General features: G+C 39.5%; 1 protein-coding gene across 1 annotated transcript in view; it reads left to right on the forward strand.

The window, feature by feature from the left end:
- CFAP47 (cilia and flagella associated protein 47) overlaps positions 1-23,742 on the forward strand; it is a 704,026-nt gene that overhangs the window by 378,307 nt on the left and 301,977 nt on the right. The window contains exon 49 of the mRNA XM_065423211.1: positions 23,613-23,724. Within this exon, the coding sequence (XP_065279283.1) occupies positions 23,613-23,724 (112 nt within the window). The remainder of the gene's footprint in view (positions 1-23,612; positions 23,725-23,742) is intronic.

Here is a 23,742-nt window from a genome sequence, read left to right on the forward strand (position 1 = left end):
TAAGGACTAGATTTGTAGCTTTAAAAGTCCACAGTGAAGAGGGCAAACAACTTAATTAGTTTGAAGAGAGACAAAATTCTGAGTGCAATTGTATGGAGTAACTTATGATGTTAGGAGGTAGGGCTGAACAGCTGTGGGGCTCACTTCCAGTTTGTCTTATGCTCCCAACGCTCATGGATCAGAGGTCAGGAAGGGATTTGCCTCCCCCCCCAGTGTATTCTGGGAGTGGGTTTTTTATCCCCTTCCTCTGAAGCATCAGGGATGGCCATGGCTAGAGATGAGACATTGGATGGGGAGAGCCCAGGGCTCTGAGTTGGCAACAAGCAGTCGCTCTCTGAGGTGCTTGGCTGGCTGGTTCTTGCTCACATGCTCAGGGTCTAACTGATCACCATAGGTGGGGTTGAAATGGAAATTTCCCCATGGTCAGAATGTCAGTGACCTTTGCGGGTAGGGGGGCAGAAGTTGCCTTCCTTTGCAGCATTGTGTGTGCAGGTAACCTGCCAGGCTTATCCCGCTTAAAGGCGGAACCCACAGTTCAGCCACTCCTAGACTGGATTGCTGGTTACCAACCAGGACACCTCTAGCGGCTCTAATGGTGGTTGGCCCCAGCAGGAGAATTCCCTTTGGGAGATATGACCAGTAGCTAATTAAGGTGATTCAAAACAGCGTTTTCAAAACCAATGTATTGTTTATTCACCCAGTGGTACATGACAAGTAGGGAAAAGGGCTAAAACTAGAAAAGCCTACACATTTGGCTCTTACTTATACCTATTTCAGGTTCTCTCATTCTATTTCCCCTCAAACAGCTGCTGTCCACTTGGCCCTCCTTCCTCTTTAGGCAGTTATTTTTTAACGGTTAGTGTTCTTTTGATCTTAGGCCCCAGACCTGGAAAAGTAAGCCTTTTAACCTGGATGGAGCCAGGCTGGTAGGCACTTCCTGATTAATAGCCCACCCATTGTTTTCTTAAGGACCCCTGAAGTATTTTCCCAGAATGTTGTTTTTTTCTCTAGTCATTGTTTCATTTATCACCTTTCCCCACTATTAAAATAAACCAGTCTTTTCATACAATCCAGTAACTCAATATGGCTATGCATTGACTATCTTGCTAGCAAGGTCACAGAGTCTTAAAATTATTGTATATTAACCTCACATTCTCCCCATCTTGTCTCTTTTGTGTCATTTAGAGTGCAGCTGATGCTGAAAATTGAGAGATAATGAGATTAAGCTCTCACATGATTTGAACTTCAGGATTCTGGAAAAAGGTCACATATTAGATCTGCATACTTTTGCTGTGGGATTTTAATGGGACCGTTCCTTTGAAAGTAACTCTTTAATTTCTTACATGGGGGAAAATAGGGCTGTCAAGCGATTAAAAAATTAATCGTCTGATTAATCACACTGTTAAAAACAATAGAATACCATTTATTTAAATATTTTTGATGTGTTCTACGTTTTCAAATATATTGATTTCAGTTACAACGCAGAATACAAAGTATACAGTGCTCACCTTATATTTATTTTTGATTACAATATTTGCACTGTAAAAATATAAAGTATTTTTCAGTTCACTTAATACAAGAACTGTAGTGCAATCTCTTTATTATGAAAGTTGAACTTACAAATGTAGAATTATATACAAAAATAACTGCATTCAAAAATAAAATAATGTAAAACTTTAGAACCTACAAGTCCACTCAGTCCTACTTTTTGTTCAGCCAATTGCTCAGACAAACAAGTGTGTTTACATTTTCAGGAGATAATGCTGCCCGCTTCTTGTTTACAATGTCACCTGAAAGTGAGAACAGGCATTCACATAGCACTATTGTAGCCAGTGTTGCAAGATATTTACGTGCCAGATGCGCTAAAGATTCATATTGCCCTTCATGCTTCTACCACCATTCCAAAGGACATGCGTCCATGCTGATGATGGGTTCTGCTCAATAACAATCCAAAGCACGGCAGACCGACGCATGTTTATTTTCATCATCTGAGTCAGATGCTACCAGCAGAAGGTTAATTTTCTTTTTTTGGTGGTTCAGGTTCTGTAGTTTAAGATTTCTAAAAGCATGCTCAATACCTCATCCCTACCAGATTTTGGAAGGCACTTCAGATTCTTAAACCTTGGGCCGCGTGCTGTTGCTATCTTTAGAAATCTCACATTGGTACCTTCTTTGCGTTATGTCAAATCTGCAGCGAAAGTGTTCTTAAAATGAACAGCATGCTGGTTCATCATCCGAGACTGCTATAACATGAAATATATGGCAGAATGCAGGTAAAATGGAGCAGGAGACATACAATTCTCCCCCAAGGAGTTCAGTCACAAATTTTATTAATGCTTTTTTTTAACGAGCGTCATCAGCATGGAAGCATGTCCTCTGGAATGGTGGCCGAAGCATGAAGGGACATATGAATGTTTAGCATATCTGGCGCAGCATTAACTCCAGTAAATGTAAACAAACTTGTTTGTTTTAGCAATTGGCTGAACAAGAAGTAGGACTGAGTAGACTTGTAGGCTCTAAAGTTTTGCATTGTTTTGTTCTTTAGTGCAGTCATGTAACAAAAAAAATCTACATTTGTAAGTTGCACTTTCACGATAAAGAGATTGCACTACAGTATTGAAAAATACTTTATTTTCTTTTCATTTTTACAGTGGAAATATTTGTAATAAAAATAATATAAAGTGAACACTGTATACTTTGTATTCTGTGTTGTAATTGAAATCAATATATTTGAAAATGTAGAATAGCATCCAAGAATATTTAATAATTTTCAATTGGTATTCTATTGTTTAACAGTGCAATTAAAGCTGCAATTAATTGTGGTTAATTTTTTAAATCTCGATTAATTTTTTTGACTTAATTGCATGAGTTAACTGTGATTAATTTACAGCCCTAGAAAAAAACCCAGCATTTATCTGACTATGATCACAATTTGTCAAAATATTTTCCTGTTCCTGGATAAAAGATCTCAGTGTAATCATTAATGCAGTAGAATACTGCAAATGCTGCTTTTAAAAAGTAAATCATGTAAATCACACTGTCTTTCTCTTTATATCCCCTCTGATTGGGATTTGTTTTAATTCATACAGAAGGGATGTTGTGTTCCCTCACCTATTCCTTCCTTCTTTCCTAGACACACAGCTTCTCACACAGAAGCAACTAGTCCGGTGTGGATCTATAGAAAATAGTTCACAGTGAGAAATAGTCTACTCTTCAAAGGTGTAGGCTTCACAGACCTCAGTTTCTTACCTCAGTCCAAACTGAAGATTAAATGTATGGCTATATAATAGAATGTGCAGGTCCTTTGAGATTCCAGGGTATGCTTCTGTGAAGATGGTAGTTTCTATCCCAGTTTTATCACTAGAGATAAGCCCTGTCCACCTTGTTGGATTTGACTAGTCCAGTGGTTCCCAAACTGGGGTTTGTGAACCTCTGGAGGTTCGTGAAATGTTACTGGGGGGGGTTTGGGGAAAAAAATCCCTAATGGCGGACAGAGCTGTCGCTAGGGACCCCGGGCAGCACGGGGCCAGGGGCCAGCAGCCTGGAGCCCCTGGACTGCCAGCTAAGCAGATCAAAGCAAGCATATCTATCACACTGAAGAGATTTAAACTTCAAGACTCTTTATAAGAAATGGAAAGGGGGGGTGGATATTTTTTGCTGTTTTTAAAATTAAATAGGCAGCTAGTATTGTTTTTAAAATTATTATGAAGAACAAGTTTAAGCTTTGTTGTAACGTGCGTTGTTTGCCTGGACTGCTCAAGACCTGCATGCTTGTGCAGGAAGAACTCTTTGAGTTGGCTTCTTAAATACTTCATGCTGTTTCACATCTGGTACTCCTTGATGAAACATAGGAACCTTGTCTTATAACAGGCTTATTTAAAGTGATACAAGCTACAAAAGTGAGATCTTGGAAGAGTGTTGCCATTTTCATAATGTAATAAAAATACTATAATGATAAGTAATTAATAATAGTATGTAATAAGCATGTCATAAAAACAAATTTTATATTTCCAAGATCACTGCTTTTATAATTTATATTCAGGTAAAGGAGAAAATCCCTGGAAATATTCATTTTTACGAGGGGGTTCACGAGACTTGACATTTTAGTGAAAGGGGTTCACCGGTTGTTAAAGTTTGGGAACCACTGGACTAGTCCTAGGGAGTGAAGCTCCTAAAATGTGTGTGAACAGGAGTCATCCCTTCATCTATGTAAAGCTGAGACTATGTCTACACTACAAAGATAAATCAACCTATGTTAGATCGACTTACAGACACTGCATTAATTACTGCAGTGGCTGATGTCCACACTACCCTGCTTGGATCGGTGGCGTATGTTCTCACCAGTAGCGCTTCCACTGACCTAAGAGGGGCAGTGTGGGGAGCTGAGAGCCTGGTCTCTCAGCTTTGCTGGCAGTTCCCTACCAGAAGCCCAGCTGCCACACAGGCTCCCGGGCTCCTGGCGGGCTGCCCTCCCCCCGCGGCTCCCTGTTCCCCATCAGGAGCAGAGGGGAAGCCACCTGGGGCTTTTCATCTCACCTCCTCCCCTCTGGGAACAGGGGGGAAGCTACCTGGGGCTTCCCTCCCGCTCCCCACCGGGAACCGGGCAGCTTTAACATAAGAATGGCCATACTGGGTCAGACTAAAGGTCCATCTAGCCCAGTATCCTGTCTTCTAACAGACGCTAATTTGTCTACACAGACACTGCGTTACCCTAGCAACACCAATATAAGCCCTACGCCTCTTGTTGAGATGGTTTTATTATGTCGGCGTAGCAGGGGCGTTACATTGGCAGGAGGAGCATTTCAATGTGTATACCTCCACTTTTTTGTTGACAATAACTGACTTTTGTCAACAAAACTGTGTAGACAAGACTTGAGGAGAAGCAGCTGGTTCTTTTTTGAACCTGAATTAATAAGAGCAAGATGAGATTTGTCACTTAATCAAAAACTCAAAAAGGTTTCTGGTTTTGGGGGTGGGGATGAAAAGGGATGGAGAGAGTGTGTGTGTCTGAAAGTGAACCCCTGCAGGGAAATTCTGCTAAGGGAATCTCTCTGAAACCTTTACTAGGAAATACTGCAATAAAAGGAATTCCTGTGATTACCCCATATATAACACTTTTCCACAACAGAATTCATAAAGCATTGTGTACACGTATAGTGCTGGGCACAGAGCAGTTTCTTATCTGATACTGAATTAATACAAGGTTAGAGACTTCAACATAAGTGGATTGTAGTGGCTGCAAAATTAGATTCATATCATCAGATTGCAATAGAAGTGTAAAGTAGTATTAAATAATTTAATCATTTGGTCTCATGACAACAATCTCTACCGTTTTTTAAATTTTTTACATAAAACCATTTTCTGTAGGGTAAAAATACACTGATGTGCGAATAGTTGCTTCTAACAGCACCTTTTATAGTAAATTTAGCTACAATTTGTGGCTTGCTCTTGTAGTAAAAATAAGACGCTAAATTAATTTTTCAGTACCATTCAGATCAGATGTCATTAAAGTAAACACTCTGAAAGAACATAAAGGAACACGTAAATCAGTACAGATAAGTGGTCAGTTATCAGATCACACATGCAAAATGTTATTCATTTCAGAAAACACTCTAAAATTAATACATAACCAGCATTTTTTTTAAAAAGTTACATTTCCAGTACTCAGTTCAGTTTCTCTTTCACATATACATGTATATTCATAGATTCTAAGGCCAAAAGGGACGGTTGCGATCATCTAGTCTGACCTCCTGTATGGGGGGAGGGATAGCTCAGTGGTTTGAGCATTGGCCTGCTGAACTCAGGGTTGTGAGTTCAGCAACCTCAGTCCTTGAGGGGGCCATTTAGGGATCTGGGGCAAAAATCTGTCTGGGGATTGGTCCTTCTTTGAGCAGGGGGTTGGACTAGATGACCTCCTGAGGTCCCTTCCAACCCTGATATTCTATGATGACACAGGCCATACAAGTTCCCTAAAATAATTCCTGGAACATATCTTTTAGAAAAACATCCAATCTTGATTTAAAAATTGTTAGTGATGGAGAATCCACCACAACCCATGGTAAATGCTCCAATGGTCAATTATTCTCACTGTTAAAAAATTATGCTTTATTTTCAGTCTGAATTTGTCTATCTTCAACTTCCAGCCATTGGATCGTGTTACTCTTTTCTTTACTAGTTTGAAGAGCCCATTATTAAATATTTGTTCCTCATGTAGGTACTTAGAGACTGTAATCAAGTCACACCTTAACCTTCTCTTTGTTAAGATAGATTGAGCTCCTTGAGTCTATCACTATAAGGCATGTTTTCAAATCCTTTAATCAATCTCATTGCTCTTCTATGAACCCTCTCCAATTTATCAATATCCTTCTTGAATTGTGGGCCCCAGAACTGGACACAGTATTCCAGCAGCAGACACACCAGTGCCAAATACAGATCTTTTTTGGCCACAGCATCACATTGGGAGCTCATATTCAGCTGAATATCAGCTGACCGCCAAATCTTTTTCAGAGTCACTGCTTCCCAGAATAGTCCCCCATCCTGTTAGTATGGCCTGTGTTCTTTGTTCCTAGATGTATACCTTTACATTTACCCATATTAAAACTCATACTGTTTGCTTTCACCCAGTTTACCAAAGGATCTAGATCACTCTTAAGTCAGTGACCTGTCATCTCCATTATTTACCACTGTCCCAATTTTTGTCTCATCTGCAAACTTTATCAGTGATGATTTTTGTTTTCTTCCAGGTCATTGCTAAAAATTTTAAATAGTGTAGAGCCAAGAACTTACCCATGCAGGACCCCACTGGAAATACCCATGTGATGATTTGTTGCTTACAGTTACATTTTGAGACCTATAACTAAATCAATTTTTAATCTATTTAATGTAGGCCTTGTTAATTTGATATTCTAGTTTTTTAGTCAAATTGTCGTGTGATATTAAGTTAAATGCCTTATAGAATTCTAAGTATATTACGTCAATCCTATTACATTTATAAGCCCACCTTGTAATTTCATCAAAAAATATTAAGTTTGTTTGACAGGATCTATTTTCCATAAATCCATTTTGATCTGCATTAATTATATTACCCTCCTTTAGTTCATTATCAGCTACTCCATTATCTTGCTCAGAATCAATGTCAGGCATATAGTTCCCCAGCTCATCCCACTTACCCTTTTTAAAAATTGTCACAACATGAGCTTTCTTACAGTCTTCTGGAACTTCCCCACTGTTTCAAGACTTATTGGAAAATCAATTTAATGGTCTAACGAGTTCCTCAGCCAGCTCTTTTAAAATTCTTGGATGCAAGTTATCTGGACCTACTGATTTAAAAATGTCTAACTGTAATAGCTTCTATTTAACATCGTCCAAAGATACTACTGGAATGGAAAGAGTATTATCATCACCATATGATGCGATTATATCATCTGTTTTTCCCCAAATATAGAAGAGAAATATTTATGGCTAACTTTTGCTTTATCTGCATTGTTATTGATAATTTCATAATTTCCATCTTGTAATGGACCAATACCATTGTAATGATTCTTTTTGTTCCTAATATATTTTTTAAAAACTACTTATTGTCCATAACTGTGCTGGCCATAGATTTCTCCTTATGTCTCTTGGATTCCCTTATCAATTTTCTACAATACTTAACTCATTACTGTCAACTTTCCCTTGTATTTTGTTTTTTACAACTACCTTCAGTTCCCCTCTAAACCAGGTTGTTTTTTTAACCAGCATGGCTTTCTTCCTCAATGGTGGGATCATGGCTTTTTGGGCTTCAAATAAGGTGTTCTTAAATGATCCCAATTATCATTCACATTTGTTCTGTAATCAGTTCCTCTTTATGTATTAAGACATGGTCTAATATAGAATTCCCCTGTGTTGAATGCAACACTTTTTGAGTTAGGAAATTGTCATCTATAATGCTTAGAAATTTCAAGTCTCTTTTACTTCTGATAGCATGAGACCGCCAACATGTGTCACTCAAATTGAAGCCCCCCATCATCTTACAGGCTTTTCCCTAAATTTTATGTAGATAGGTGTGTAAGGAGGCAGTCATCCTGTTCCCTAGTGTGATTTGTTAGTCTGTAGCAGACACCAGCTAGTACCCCATCTTAAGCTTTATCTGTTACGACATTTATCCATAAACATTCAAGATCATATTCTTTTGAGTTATCAGTGACTTGGGAACAGGTAATGCCATTTTTTACATAGAGTGCCACTCCCCCTCCCCTTTTGCCAACTTGATCCTTCCTAAATAGTTTATAACCATTAATTTTTAATATTTCAATCATGCAAATCATCCCACCAGATTTCAATAATACTATCTACATTTAATTTATGCTCATAAATTAGCAATTCCAAATCCTCTTGTTTGTTACCCAGGCTCCTAGCATTACTGTAATGGCAATTCAGGAATTTCTTCTTTTCATGTTCTTTGGTTTCTTGATTAATTTTGTTCTCAACATCTCGATTTTGTACTGAGTGCTCATCTCTTTCTTCTTTTTACCCTCCCTTTTCACTATTAGTTTAACCCTCTCCTGACTACTCTAGTCAGCCTGTCCCCAAGGAAATTGGTTCCCCTTCAACTGAGATGGAGGCCATCCAAACTATACAGCCCCTTCTTCCTGTCTGTCTGTTTTGTCACAATGGGCCCTTCAGTAACAATGAAAGAGTGGCACTGCTATTGGGTACCCTAACAGATGTTTCATGGTAATCCGATTATGTGCAATTAGAAGTTTAACAAGGGGCTCCCTCAAACAATTTGTTTTAACTGAAAGTATGTGAGACATTTCTTGGGTAGAAATTCCATGCCCTTTCCCCAACCCCTGAAATCCCAAACCCCATCAATTTCATATTCTTCAACCATCGTGCCCAAAAATCCATCTGCTCAATCCTCTCCCCTTGTATTCTTCCCCATCCATTAGTCCTTCTTAACTCATTCAAGCCGCAGTACCCTCAGCCTCCCCATCACTTAATGGAACTTCTCTAGTAGGCTTCTTTATCACACAGCTGTTCTTCACAAGAGTAGTGATGGTGGAAGATGGGTGTTCTGCCGTTTCTGCTGGCAACTGTTGTGGCAGGTAGTTTCTCCTGTGTCCTCTGTCTGTGGAGTGGTTGGCAAAGTGGGGATGAATCAATTTTGTGTATGAACCGCATGGATTGTTTGGGCAATGAGGGTCCGATTTGATTAGTTTGTCTGGATGCTGGTCTCTCCTAGCTGAAGTAGGGGTAGACAATCAGGTCTCCCCAGGAGCGGGAGGTATGGAAGGACAGAGGGATATTGCTCCAAACTTTCCTCCCATATTTAGATCTTTAAACTCTGGGCTGTAGCTGGGCAGGCAGGCATCAGCAGGGAAAGAGGTGATCCACTTTGATCACATTTCTGTCTATATAAAAAGATTCCAGGATTGTCACTCTAAAGCCTAGAATGTCTGTTGAGTCATTGTGAAGCGATTGAGACTGCTACAAGCAGAGTTCAGAATATCACCTGATTCGATCATCACAGGGATTTGCTGTCTGTTACCATTCAATTTTTAAGTTCTCATTCATTTTTTATTTTGAATTACACTGGTGCTTTTAGCTACTGCAAGGCATGTATGTATGCCATAGCCAAGAGTCCTAGATCATTGTGATATCAGAGGTAACTCAGCCAATCACTACCATTCCTTTACAGGTAATCTTTGTGCAACAGTTTCATTGGTTGTATGTGGGAGGTTGCACAGATGGTGGATTACTTGTCTCAGCTGCCACAGTTCTTCAAAACTACCCACATAACACAATCAATGCCCACAATAACCCCAAACACCCAGCCCCCATTCACCACCCGCATAAATCAACACAATCTAATATTGTCACTAGTCCAAGTGTGACGCTGAAGCCTAGAATGTCTGTGAGTCAGTGTGAGGTGATGGAACTACCTATGAGTATGGCTGAGAATAACACCAGGTTCAATCACTGGGTCCCGTGAGAACCAGATGGAATGTTGGAGGCCAAAGGTTCTGTGGTGGTTGGAATGTGACAGTTGATCAGAGGAGGTGGGAGTAACAGCTATGTGGGGTAGCAGAGCTGGTTGTGCCTCCAGCCAGGGGGCAGCTCTGTGCACAGGCTTTGGGGAACATGTACAAACAGCAGCATGGCTCATTACAGTGCACCGCATGGAAAGAAGACACTCCATTTTCGGCTTTTTTACAGACATGACTTTACAAATTACCTTGCAGCTACTAGTGCACAGATAAGTGTCTGTGTGGGATGGAGTCATTGTCCCCTCCAGCTGCAGAAGTGGAATCCAGCTGCTTGCTCCTGTCAACCACTGCAATTGGTTTGCACTAGTTTGGGTTTTTAAGGCCATCTCTGCAAGGGAAAGGGCAGGAGGCCTTTTTTAACAAAAGTTTAGTCACCTTCACGAGACCCCAAATCAGCTCTGTTAACAGTGGTCTTGCCTCAGTTTATCAGTGTGGCTATCCTGTTTCCTTCTCCTTTCTCCTCCCCATATTCAGCTAGTTCATGCAGCGTTCTCTCCTCAGCTGGGCATGCCGGCATCAAAAAATGAGTTGGAACTGGCAGCAAGTGTTGATTTGGAAATGTTATATGTAGCCATTAGTATTGAATACTCCAAATATTAAAAATCTAAATGGTGGGGGAAGGGAAGAGCTGGAATATTAATAAATCTTGAATATTATCTGCATAAAATCGAACAATAAAATCGCAAATATAAACCACATAACGTGCTATTTTACTTGTTGCTTCAGAATCTCAGACTAAGTTGCAATAAAAGGACCTTTTCAAAAGGAGGGTGTCACACACAACTGATACTTTTTCTAAAACAGACAAACACAGTTTATAATACAAATATACACACACATTTTACCTTCATGTGGATTGCCACGGGCACGCAGGGGCGAAAGAAAATGCAGGCCTGTTATTTACCAGGCTGCACGTGGCAATAGACTATATTGATAAGGGATGCAAGGAGAGTATGGGTCACAATGCAAACTGCAGACACACACACAACTAAAATTAATCAATTTAAAGTTTTATTGGGGATAATTACCAGGGGTAAGGGAGCAGCGTTTGATTAGCTAATAGAGTTAATGAAACTTAAAACACACAATGACTAAAATATCTACTAACAATATTTATAAACAAAGATGCAGCAATTAGTAATAACTGATACTTACAAATACAAACCAACGCATAACAACCGGCAAATGTAGAAACTCTGTTTGAAACACGTGAGCTGAGAGAGAGGCTTCGAGGTGATCAGGCTCGGTTACGGGTGTACACAGGATACACAGGATTCGTTATTCTTTCTCCTCTCCCTGCCTGCACATGGCAGGCAGGCCCATAAAGTACCAACTATGACATCATAGAAGTGTCATAGGGGACCGGGCCCAAAACCTGTTTGTGTTCGTTTCTGATTGGCACAAGCAAAGTTTACACCAAGTAGGGGAGCAGGTGCCTCAAAGTCTGGCTTCGCCCCCAAAAGGTGAGGAAATGCATATTGTTTTAGAATGCGTGCAACACTGAATGACAAAAGAAGAGGCCAGGGCAATACCGGTATGGGCAAGTTTTACAGGATGCAGACAGGAACTCATCTCAACACTTCAGCTATCTTGAATTCTGGTGAAATGAACATAAATAATCCAAAAGCCATTTGGAACAGCCAATTTATGGATGCATTTATATTTAATTAGGTATCCCTATGTGGGCATTAAACTATACACTGGGATCCACTTTTAATGTGAGAAAAAGGATTGCAGTTTTGAGTAAATGGAGCTTTGCTGAATGATCATATAAACTGTAGAATTTTTTTAAAATTGCTAATGAACAATTGAAATTATAGGTTTATTTCATATTCTTTTTATTTAAATATACCTTAGCTCTAACCAATAAATTAGTTAGATATTTATAAATTGAATTGTTTTCTTTTCCAAAAGAACAGTTAATGTGTTCTCTTATTTTATTAAATGCCGAGTGAGATAATTGGCTATAATCTATCTCTGATGTTTAAGGAAAAAATTGCTGAAGAGAATGACAGCTGTTATGTGGTAATATTTCACAAAAATTGGGATTGAGTATTTGTAAATAACAATTTTACAATAAAGGTAACTGCAAGTACCTACTATTACTTGAATGGTTTAGATATACCTGAAATTAAATAAAATAGCATTTTGGACAATTGGGGTTAGGATATTTAGTTTAACTGTGTTCACATAAATACCATTCTATGCATTCATTTACCTGTCTGGCTTTAATAACTATCAGATATCACATTTTAAGTCACTTATTTGAGGGTGACTCAGCTCTGTTAATAATTTAATTTCTTCATACTATTTTGAGGCCTGGTTCTCTACTGCCTTCCACCCTGGGTGGTCATCTGCGCCTTTGCAAAGTGAGTGTAAAATGTTGCTACTGCTAAAAGTGAATGGAAAATTTGGATCTTGTAGTATTTTATATCTACTTTGTACTCCGTTTGTACAGGTAGGTATAAATGATGACTCAAGGTGCCGGGCACTTGGAGAATCAGGCCCCTTTTCCCTCTCATTTAAAAAAATCCTTAATTATATATTACTCTGGACTGTCAAAAGTCTTTCACAGGGATACCATGATAACTGTGTTAGAATAGTCTTCCAATTTTTGTTTAACTCTGGTATTTCACAGTTTTTATTTTATGAACAATCATGATGATACTGAACATAAGTTTTGTGGGCATTGAAAAAAAACAGGGATACAATCAGTACTTTTGCGGATACTGTAAGATAGCACTGCTTCATTGATCTAATTGTAATGATTACACACTAAATATTAGGGCAACATGAACAGCCTTGCTGTTTCTTAATTATAGGATAGACTGTCTTTTTACACTTTACTATGTAAGTAAAGCATCTAGTTATACTAATGAACATGAAGGGCTAGTAACTGTGTACGGAGTCAGGCTATAATAAAAGAAGCATTCCTGAAGCTTTTCTACACAGCTCTACCATTGCACCGTAGTCCCACACCCTTTTCATTGGTGGGCCTTTCTTGAGAAAAAACACCAATCTTACTAAACTACTTCAGATTGTATTTTGTGTAATGACCATGTGTGCTTCATGCAACAAAATAAGAATTCATCTTATTTTCATTTAAAACATAAGTTGGAATTTGAACACTGATACTGAAAAGTAAAAGGCAACTCCATTAACTCAAGGTACCATCAACTCCCATTTTACTGATTTTTGTGGGGGGGAAGACAAATTCTATTGGATTTGGGATTAGACAGTCTTCTCAAAAACAAGCAGAATTTATACTTCATGTCTGTATTTTTGGTTGAATTATTTAGAATTATATTAATTTAATAAAAGCACCAATTCAATGCTCTGGGTGCCCTTGGCAATCTCCTAAAATCTAGGAAAAGTGAATGTGGTATAATTTAAATGTGGGTAGACTGACTAACAGAGAGTGACTAAAATGAAAGTGACAATTTTCTGCTTCTAATCCCCAAATGACTGTATAGTTCAAAAAGGGCCTCACCTACTAGGCTACCTATTATCCTCTCTCAAGGTTATGGCCTGGAATGCCAGAGAGACTTGAAAATCTGCAGTTTAGTTCTCCTTCCATTAATGGATAAGACAACCCTGGACTGACACATCAGATGATGCATCTTTTCCCCATAGGATGCAGTCATTGTCTTTGAGTAATTTCCTAACTTATTCTCCCTGTATGAAGTGTTGCTACATAGATACCAAGCATTTCAGACTGATAGACCAAATATTTCAGAAATGATCATTATAATGACTCTTCCTGATATTAATAGTATTTTGGATATGTTTATTATTATTGCACTCATTCCTTTCGGTTTTTGAACAATATGTAAGCTTCAGTTGAGGAATTTGATAGAGACAGGATGGGACACCACACTAAAAGAGGCTTCATGGTGTAGCAATAGATGGAACTAGGAGTTGGGACACTTGGGTTTTATACTCATTTCTGCTACATGCTTGCTTTGTGATCCTGAACAAACATCTTAATGTGTACAATACTTATTTTCCTTGTATGTAAAATGGGTATAATAATATCTACCTTTCTAAAACACTGGCATCTTTGTAAACTCTTTGGGGGCACAGGCACCATTCTATTGGTGTGTGTGTGTGTGTGTGTGTGTGTGTGTGTGTACATGAATGCCTAGCACAGTGAGGCCCTGATCCTTGATTGGTGGCTTCTCGGTGCTACTGCAATATAAATAATTTAAGACCTCTTTGGATGAAAATCCTCATATAGGGGAAAAATATTATTAGGATGAAACTTTGGGTACAAGTCTACCTGACAGCGATGAAAGCAACTGTCCCAAAGCATTCCCAGCTGGTGTATCTAACATGTACAGTTACAAATTTTAACTTTCTTACCAAGTTACTGTCCAAAGTAATAGCAAGAAATTATTCTTATCAAAATCTTATATAAGTGAATTTTGTTCTAGACTAACACTATAATTCTGTTCACATCCTGATTGCTCTTGGATACAGAAAACAAGATTTAAAAAAAATGCTAACTGAAGCTGTGAGAGAGTCCAGTAGAGAGTAAGATACTGAGTGAATCAAGTGCTTTAAAAAACTTTATTCTGAATGTGTGTCATGTTTGTAGTATAGCTGAGTCAGTTGGGCATCTGAGCAGCACAAACAATTTACTGAATAGAGCAAAAACAAATCGTGTAAGTGATGGCTGCGGTATGTTTATGGCTGTCAAGGTTTCTGATAAAGGAGATAATTTGGTTGTGAGCATTGTTTGGAAATTAGGCCTCTGAAGGAGTGAATAGCTGAAAGAGAAGTGCTTACAAAGATAAATGAGTAGGAGCAGTTCATTGATGATAGATGGCTGGTATTTGAATCTGTAGGAGATATAGCAGAAGTTGATGAGCATATTAGTGAGTTTCATAGTAATTGTATTGGGGCATGTAAATGTGTGGCCTGTGGGCAGCCCTGCAAGTGGCCCCTTGCCTCAGTTTCCCTTTTGATTCATTACATAAACTCAGAACAGCCTTTGAAGCATATATATTGCCCTTTTTGCAGGGTTAATTTATTACCAAAGGCCCCACTACCATAAACCAGAATCCCCCCAGCACAATCCAAACAGTACATTTGTCTCAACAGTCCAACACCAAGTACGGCTTTGGTGTCTCTGACTACACGTCAGCTCAGCTCTCAGATACGGCTTGGTGTGTCTCACCATGCTTCAGTTCAGCCCCTCTAGCTGGGGTGTTACTCTGCCCTGTTTCATTCACACGAATGGTTCCAGCTCTTGCCTAGAGACATAAGTGGGCTCACCCCTCCATTGTTGCCCAGTCTTCAACTCTTTCTGGTCTTCTGGCTTCAGGTCTCCAGCTCAGAGAGCCAGCAGGCATCTCCCTCTGCTGCTTTTAGTCTTCAGGTATCCATCTCTCTCTGACCATGGCTTTCTGGCCTGGGGATAGTTGTAGGCAACTCTATGACTGCCTTCCTGCCTTCTGCTTTCACTAGTCTGACCTGGCTCCCTCTGTTCAAACAGGGAATTTTCACTACTCCTGTCTTCAGGGGTACCCCATCCCTGAAGCTCTCAGCTGAGCTCTGCTCTTCCTCTTGAGCTCTCTTTACCCAGGTGTCTGGGTTCTCTTCCTTTCTAAACTCTGGGCCTTAAACTCTCCCTCTAAGCCCTCTCTCAGGATGCTGGACTCTGGGTTCTGAACTCCCCTCTCAGTCTTCTGAATTCTCCTTTATATCTCTTGGGGCAGCCCCAGCTTCCTCATTACACCAAACTGAGGTGCACCTGAACTGGAACGGGAGAGCTGAGCCTAGTTTTATTTAAGGGGTCAGCTACCCTGTTACAGGATGTTATAGATGAGGCTGATGGAAGATTGAGGAAATACAAATTTCAGATGGCATTTGGGGGCCTGTTCCACTGGCCACTGAAGCCAGTGGCAAATCTAAAGTGGTTGATCTGGATACTCAGGTGAATGAAAGAGAGACACAGGGATGGAGTTAATCAGTAGGATACAACTTTATTAATTTAGTGCTGCCACTCCATTTTATCTGCTCACCCTCTCTCCCATACCAGCATTTTTAATAGGCAGCAGGTTTAAAACAAATAAAAGGAAGTTCTTCTTCACACAGCGCACAGTCAGCTTGTGGAACTCCTTGCCTGAGGAGGTTGTGAAGGCTAGGACTATAACAGGGTTTAAAAGAGAACTAGATAAATTCAAGGAGGTTAAGTCCATTAATGGCTATTAGTCAGGATGGGTAAGGAATGGTATCCCTAGCCTCTGTTTGTCAGAGGGTGGAGATGGATGGCAGGAGAGAGATCACTTGATCATTACCTGTTAGGTTCACTCCCTCTGGGGCACCTGGCATTGGCCACTGTCGGTAGACAGGATACTGGGCTAGATGGACATTTGGTCTGACCCAGTACAGCCGTTCTTATGTTCTTATTTAATTGTGTCCTGTGCAGGGATACAGGACTTACACCATGTAACCAATAACTTGGGGTGAGCCCTCTTCAGCCAGGTCCCTAGGACTCAGCATACTGCTGAACTGCTTGCCCTATCTCCTCTGAGGGGTGTGGAGTGTACCATAGTGGACCTCAGACTGCAAGACTTCAGGTTTCCCTTTTTCCTTACACGTAATCAGTCTACCAGCCACACCCTAGGTCTCATTTATCTCTGGAAGCTGGCTCTATCTCTGGCAGCTGGCTCTTTAGCCTTTATTCCTACTGGACACCGGCCATTAAACATTCCTATACTGCCTCCTAACTGTAAAATTCCTAATTTTACTGTTTTAACCTAAATTGTGCATACACGATGCTGCAGAGAAGGTGAAAAATCCTCTGGATCCCTGCCAATTTGGCCCAATGGGAAAAAAATCCTTCCTAATACCAAAACAGGCAATTGATCAGACCCCTGGCATCCTGGAAAGACAGGTCAGTATACCTCAAATACAGGGAGGGGGAGGGCAGGACATCAGTAATGGCAAGATTGGTCCCCAGACACCTGCAAAGACTTTAATTTGAGGGGGCTTGTGAGAGCCAATCAGGTCCTCTCCAGCTAGCCAAGCTACGCTCCTGTGTGCACTCTGAAGCACAAATTGGGGCACAGTTCTAGGATGTCTGAGTGTGAGCTCTTCCTGTTCATCTCTCCTCCCAGGAGTGGCCATTTTTCTTTGGGTCCAACCAGATTCCCATCCCTACCCCTCAAGACAGGAAGGAGCATTTGTGAAGGAGTCTGATGTAACTATGTAGTATTAAAAAGGGTTGCAATAGGCTAAAGGCAAAAAGGGAGCATGTGATATGAGAAAAACGAAAGGGAGTACATGATTCACTGAATGGGTTTATGAACCGTCAGTTTTGACAAGACTATGAAACCAGTAGAGGTTTTTATTTTTACTTCTATGGTACAAAAGATTTGGATACTAAGCTGAAGGTCCATGAACTGGTGCAAAGATATAGATGATGAACCAATATTTATGTAAAATTAAAAAAAAAAAAATAATTTATTCAACTTTGAGTTTATACAGTTGAAACCACAAATCAGTAAGGAAATCTAAAAAGATTAAGATAGTAATGTCAGCCTGCCCATGGTTCACATCCCCTGGGTTTTATAGTATATATTTTACAACATAAATAGTACTAAATGAAACTACACCTTTAATCAGAAAACAAGAATAGAAACTACTACACTCCTTTTAGAACCTTTACTTTTGCATGTTTTACAGTTTGTTTTTCATTTTAACTGTGCAATTCTTTTGTATTTAATTTTCTATTTTGTTTTGTTTTAATGGGTAGAAAAAGCTCAAATTATTTGACTTGCAGAACTTAAAAAAAAAAAAAAAGTAACCTTGTAAGTTCCTTGATTCACATCTAGAAGAAGTAAGAGACAACAAGAGACCTTTGGGAAAAAATTGGGAAAGAGGATCAAGAAAAGACAGACAAAGAAGAAAATTGAAAATGAAATGTTATGTGGATTTTAACATTCCAGGAGCATATTTTGTGTAACAAATTAGATGTATGTATGTCCAGGGAGAAGTGTGATTATAATTGAATTAGCAGGAAGTTGGTTAAACCAAGGCATTAAAGGGACAATTAAATTGTAGAGAGAAGGAGAATAAAGAAGAATATCAGAGACATGAGGGTGGTGGTTTGTTTTTGTTTTGTAAGTCAAGCAACTGGTAAGAACATATAGAGAAAACATTATAAAATGAAACAGAAAGAAGAACAATTAGAGGAGCATAAATAGAAATGACAAATTGTAGAATATCTTGCATAACAATAAAGGGATTTACAAAGATAAGGAAGATACAGGATTAAATAGATAAAATAAACCAATGACTACTTCGAAATGCCTGTGAAGAGCTTCTGTTTAGAGATAATGAAATTGCAGGGTGATTCTTATTTTGCCACCCTTTCTACCCAGGCATCACATGGTAATCTCCAAGTTGAAGATTACTCAGTTTACCTGTAGTAAAGGAGCAACATTATATAGTGTACAAATAACACAGTTATTTATAAGAATTGTTCATAAGATGCACAATTGTTTATAAGACGCCCTTAAAGAAAGTAACGTCCCAAGTGCTGGTAACTTCTGTAAATTTTAATGAAAATGAATGAGCTTTTCACTGATGTTTTAAATGGTTCGTTAGATTCAGGAGAAATTCATAAACTTCGAATAGGAGAAAATATATTTCAATTATTTTAAGAGAGTCAGAAGACAAATCAGAAAACTATAGATAAATTTTAATATAAATTGTGAGGAAAGTTATTGAAATTGTCTTAATGGATATGGCCTACAAGTCCCTGAAAAAGGATAATTCAGTTAAGCACAGATTCAAGCAGGGAAGACTTTAAAGGTAAACTGATGTATTTTTAAAAGTGTATATGTATGTATATACACATGTGTAATATATATATGCACATTTTACTATATATTACTATATACATATTTATAAAGAAACAAATCCCTGCTTAAATTTCTAAATCATCAAGAGCCATGTTGTCCCTGGACCTAGCACAGGTAACAGTGGGAAGGAACCAAAGAGTTTCTTTTTCCCTTGTGTAAGGGGAGGATGCTAATTGTCCTACACAAAGGTTGCACAGTTCTAGTGCCCCTTGGAAGTAAAAGTTACTCTGACAGTGATGGGGCAGGAAAAGGACTACCCCATAAAATCCTCCTCATTGGCCAAGAATGCCAGAGGAGTAGGCTGCACCATCCTAAATGATAGTGCAGTGTGCATACTTGTCCTGTGCACTGTGGGACCTTGGAAGGAATTGTGTCTATTTGAAGTATATTATTCAAAATCAATAATAGATTATTGGAAATTATAGATATTTCCTTAACAAAAGATTTATTTAAATATATAAGCCTCCATTTTCAAAACCTGGTGTCTAAAGTTAGGCTCCTAAATCCATTGTTTAGAAATCTAAATAAAAGTAGCCTTACTATCTGCTGGTCCTATGGCTTCAGTGGGACAGCGCCAGGTACACTGAATACATAAATAATGTTTGCAATGTCCAATTCAATATTTGCACAATACAAGAGGAAAAGTTAGCCTTCAGTTTCTTTGCATTTGTCACTTTGTAGCACAATCTAAACATTATTTAAATACTGTAATGTGTATGTTGATAGAGTAAAAATGTAAAACATCTCAGAGGAAAAACACATAATTCATATTTTCATGGCTTTCAAACTTTTGTTCTCAGTGGCTTTTCAAATGTTCATAACTACTGATCACCTGAATTATGTAGCTTGCTTTTCTACCTGTCTTTATTGGAAATAGTATCACATTCTTGCAGTGATCTGACAGGGATTATATTAACACAAATGATGTACAGAAGAATAATGGTAAAACCAATCAATGGCTCTAGTGCCAAAAGCAAGATAACATTAGGCTTGTTGTTTTCTTCAGAAAATATAAATAAAGCTTGTTGACAAGAAAGATGAGGCTAACAATTGGGAGGAAAAAATTGATCCAAGCAGCTAATGCTTTTACTATTGAAACAATAATCTTTGCTGAATTTGAAAAGTCTTCCACGTGGGTGCTTGACAAGCTGGGTCCAGTGAGCACTGAAATAATTAACAGAGCTGGAAGAAATACCATCGAGCCTTTCTGACTGGAATATTGATTTAGCTCAAAACTCAATTATTTTATCATTTTATTATTTAATGTATTAAGTATTTATACAGTGCCATAATTCTGCAGGACCTTTTACAGAGATTTTAAAAGAGGCTCTGCTGCCCCTTCAAAATCGTAGTCTACATCAAACAAACATTAAAAAAAAACAGATAGAGGAAAGGATGAGAGATAAAAATAATTAAAGATCATGGGTAAAAATCGTGGCCCCATTGAAAAATATATGGAGATATATGTATCTCACAAGCTGGAAGGGACCCTGGGGTCATGGAGTCCAGCCCCCTGCCTTCACTAGCAGGACTAAGTACTGATTTTTGCCCCAGATCCCTAAGTGGCCCCCTCAAAGATTGAACTCTCAACCCTGGGTTTAGCAGGATAATGCTCAAACCACTGAGCTATCCCTCCACCCACTAGTCAACATTAAAACTCCCATTGACTTAAATGCAGCCAGGATTTGACCCAATATGAGCTACTTATATTCCACTTACAAGTTTTAATATTTTTTGATATTTTTAAAGAAGAGAATGAGGTTCTACAGTATTGTTAACCCAAAGCATTCAATATTATGAGTCAGGCCTCCAAAACATAATGAGATTATTTTAAGCCAATGACATGTTAAAGTAATAAATTGGGGCTCTTTTTTATTTGCCTTTGAGTTCACATTGTCAAGCTTTTTATCTTCAGCTTTGAAGGCAAAAATTTTTGTTTTTTTTAACATGAAACCTCAGATTCTGACATAATTGTTGTTTCAGTTTTCACCAAAAAGGTTAGTAATGATTGGACGTCTAACATAGTGAATGCCAGTGAAAATGTGGTTGGTTCAGACCCTAAAATAGGGAAAGAACAAGTTAAAAATTACTGTGACAAGTTAAATGTCTTCAAGTCACCAGAGCCTGATGAAATACATCCTAGAATACTCAAGGAGCTGACTGAGGAGATATCTGAGCCGTTAGAGATTATCTTTGAAAAGTCATGGAAGATAGGAGAGATTCCAGAGGACCGGAAAAGGGCAAATATACCGCCAATCTATAAAAAGGTTAAATACAGACAACCCGGAGAATTACAGACCTTACAGCTTAACTTCAGTACCCGGAAAGATAATGGAGCAAATAATTAAGAAATCAATTTTCAAATCAGTGAGCATTCTTTGAGTGGGTCAACAGCAGTGGTGCAAGTTAAGCCCCTATGGGAAGGTACGCCATACCATTAAAACATTTATTGCCGGTACGCCATACCGGAAAGACGCATTTTCAAGAATGAATTGTAGAGCCCTGCGCGGATACAAATTTATACCCGCAGATGCAGATATCCATGGCTAGAAATCGGTATCCGCTGAACTGCAGGGCTCTCCAGGGAACCGCTGTGGCAAAAAGAGCAGAACGTGGAGCCCCCACTCCCAGGGGCCAGTGCCCCACACCAGCGGCTGTACTGCCCCCATCTCCGCTCCCACTGCTGTCCTCTGGCGGGACTGTACAGACCCCAGACAGGAGACGCAGCTGTGTGGAAGGACGGGGTGGGGCTGGAGGCAGTACAGCTGCAGCGGAGGAGCTTCTCATGTGGAGCGTTGGCTCATGGGAGTGGTGGCTCCATGTTCTGCTCCTTTTGCCGCTGAGGTTCCTGGGAGAGCCCGGTGGTTCAGGGGATAGCAATTTCTATTCATGGATATCCGCATCCACAGGTATAAATTTGTATCCACGCAGGACTCTAGTCACGGAACATTTTGTGTGTGTGTGTGGGGGGGGGGGGGGGTCGAGGGGTCAGTACCGTACTGGTAAGAGTTAAAATCTACTTGCACCACTGGTCAACAGACAGATGGACAAGGGCGATTCAGTTGATATAGTGTATTGGGACTTTCAGAAAGCCTTTGACAAGGTCCCTCACCAAAGGCTTAAGCAAAATAGGCAGTCATGGGATAAGAGGGAAGGTCCTCCCGTGGATCAGTAACTGGTTAAAAGATAGGAAACAAGCAGCAGAAATAAATGGCCAGTTTTTACAGTGCAGAGAGGTAAATAGTGGTGTCCCCCAAGGATCTGTAGTGGGACCAGTGTCGGGGGTTGACCACTGGCTGCTGCTCTGGCCCGGAGCTGCTGCTCCTGGGCTGGGGCTGACAGCTACTCTAGCTCCGCTGCTGAAGCCAAAGTCATGGATGTCCATTGGAGTCACGGAATCTGTGACTTCCTTGACAGAATTGGATCCTTACTTATGAAATGGTGATTGGATTGGAGAGGGAAGAGTCAGGGAGCCTAGAGAGAAAATTTACAGAAGTTAAGGCAAGAGAAACCATGGCATGTGGAACCACACTTTCTGCAGTCTGTCTACCATAGCTAGGTATTTCTAACCATCAAAGTATCTTGGGCTTTGTCTTCACTACCCGCCCATCCGGCGGGTAGCAATCGGTTTTTCGGGGATCGACTTACCGCGTCTAGTCAAGACGCGGTAAAATCGATCCCTGATCGCTCTGCCGTCGACTCCGGAAATCCACCTCGGCAGGAGGTGGCAGCGGAGTCGGCGGCAGCGCGGCAGCGGTCGACTTTCCCGCGTCCTCACCGCTAGGTAAGCCGACCTAAAATACACAACTTCAGCTACGGTATTCACGTAGCTGAAGTTGCGTATCTTAGGTCGGAACCCCGCTGCAGTGTAGACCTAGCCTTAGTGACTATGACTACGTTGGCAATCTGGCTTCCAGCAAATATGCCATGGAAAGCCAGGGACAGATTTTAGAAAAGTTAGAGGGAAAATCAAGGAGTTTTGTCAAATTCAAATAAAAGTTTGTATTTCCAAATCCATTATGAACACTAGACTTAATTTTTCAGTGATTCTTGGCTGTGAGCAAACTTTGCAGTATGGTCTCTGTGAGCTTGTACTTTTGTAAAAATAATTATGGTCTGCAAAGTTAATATCTGTGTAAAAAAATCTTTTGCTATTTCAGTTCTTATTCAATTAATTGCCTTTCCGCCTAAGTTATAGACACATAACTTCAAAAACATACTACTGGTTATTTTTTACATAATGCATAAGTGGCCAGAATGAATATTAACACAACACTATTTAAAATGTTCCTTAGTAAATTTAGTATCTAATGTTCTTTACACTTATTTTTGTTCTCAGGAAAATGTATGCAAAAGACTGAAAGCCTGATTCCTTCCTTACACTTAAGTAGTCCCATTGACTGACTTAATGATTTAATGCTATATAACTTGAGTAGTGGCTCCAGAATTTATACCTGATACTTTCTGTATGTGACACTAGTTCTTGTATTGTGCATATTCCTTCCACTTTACAGTCAACCAAAGACTGTGTTGAAGGAGTAGGATTTATACCTCCTTTGTAAAGCACTTTGAGATCTGATAATTGAAAGTGCTATATAAGAGCAGATATTATAATTATTATTACTTACAATATTGTTTATACCTTATGTTACTTTTCAAAGCTGTTAGAAAGGATGTATTTGATTTTTGTGTGTGCAATCTGTCTTCCTAGGTGACTTCAGATCTTCCAATGGTGGCTGGTACTCCAAACCTCACTGTAGAAGCTGATGACACAGGCGCTTACACTCTGAATGTATCTGCATGGAAACGAGGAATATTTAAAGGTAAAAAAAAAGTTCAGT

The sequence above is a fragment of the Emys orbicularis genome, chromosome 1 (assembly GCF_028017835.1).
Source record: "Emys orbicularis isolate rEmyOrb1 chromosome 1, rEmyOrb1.hap1, whole genome shotgun sequence".
NCBI classification, from domain to species: Eukaryota; Metazoa; Chordata; order Testudines; family Emydidae; genus Emys; species Emys orbicularis.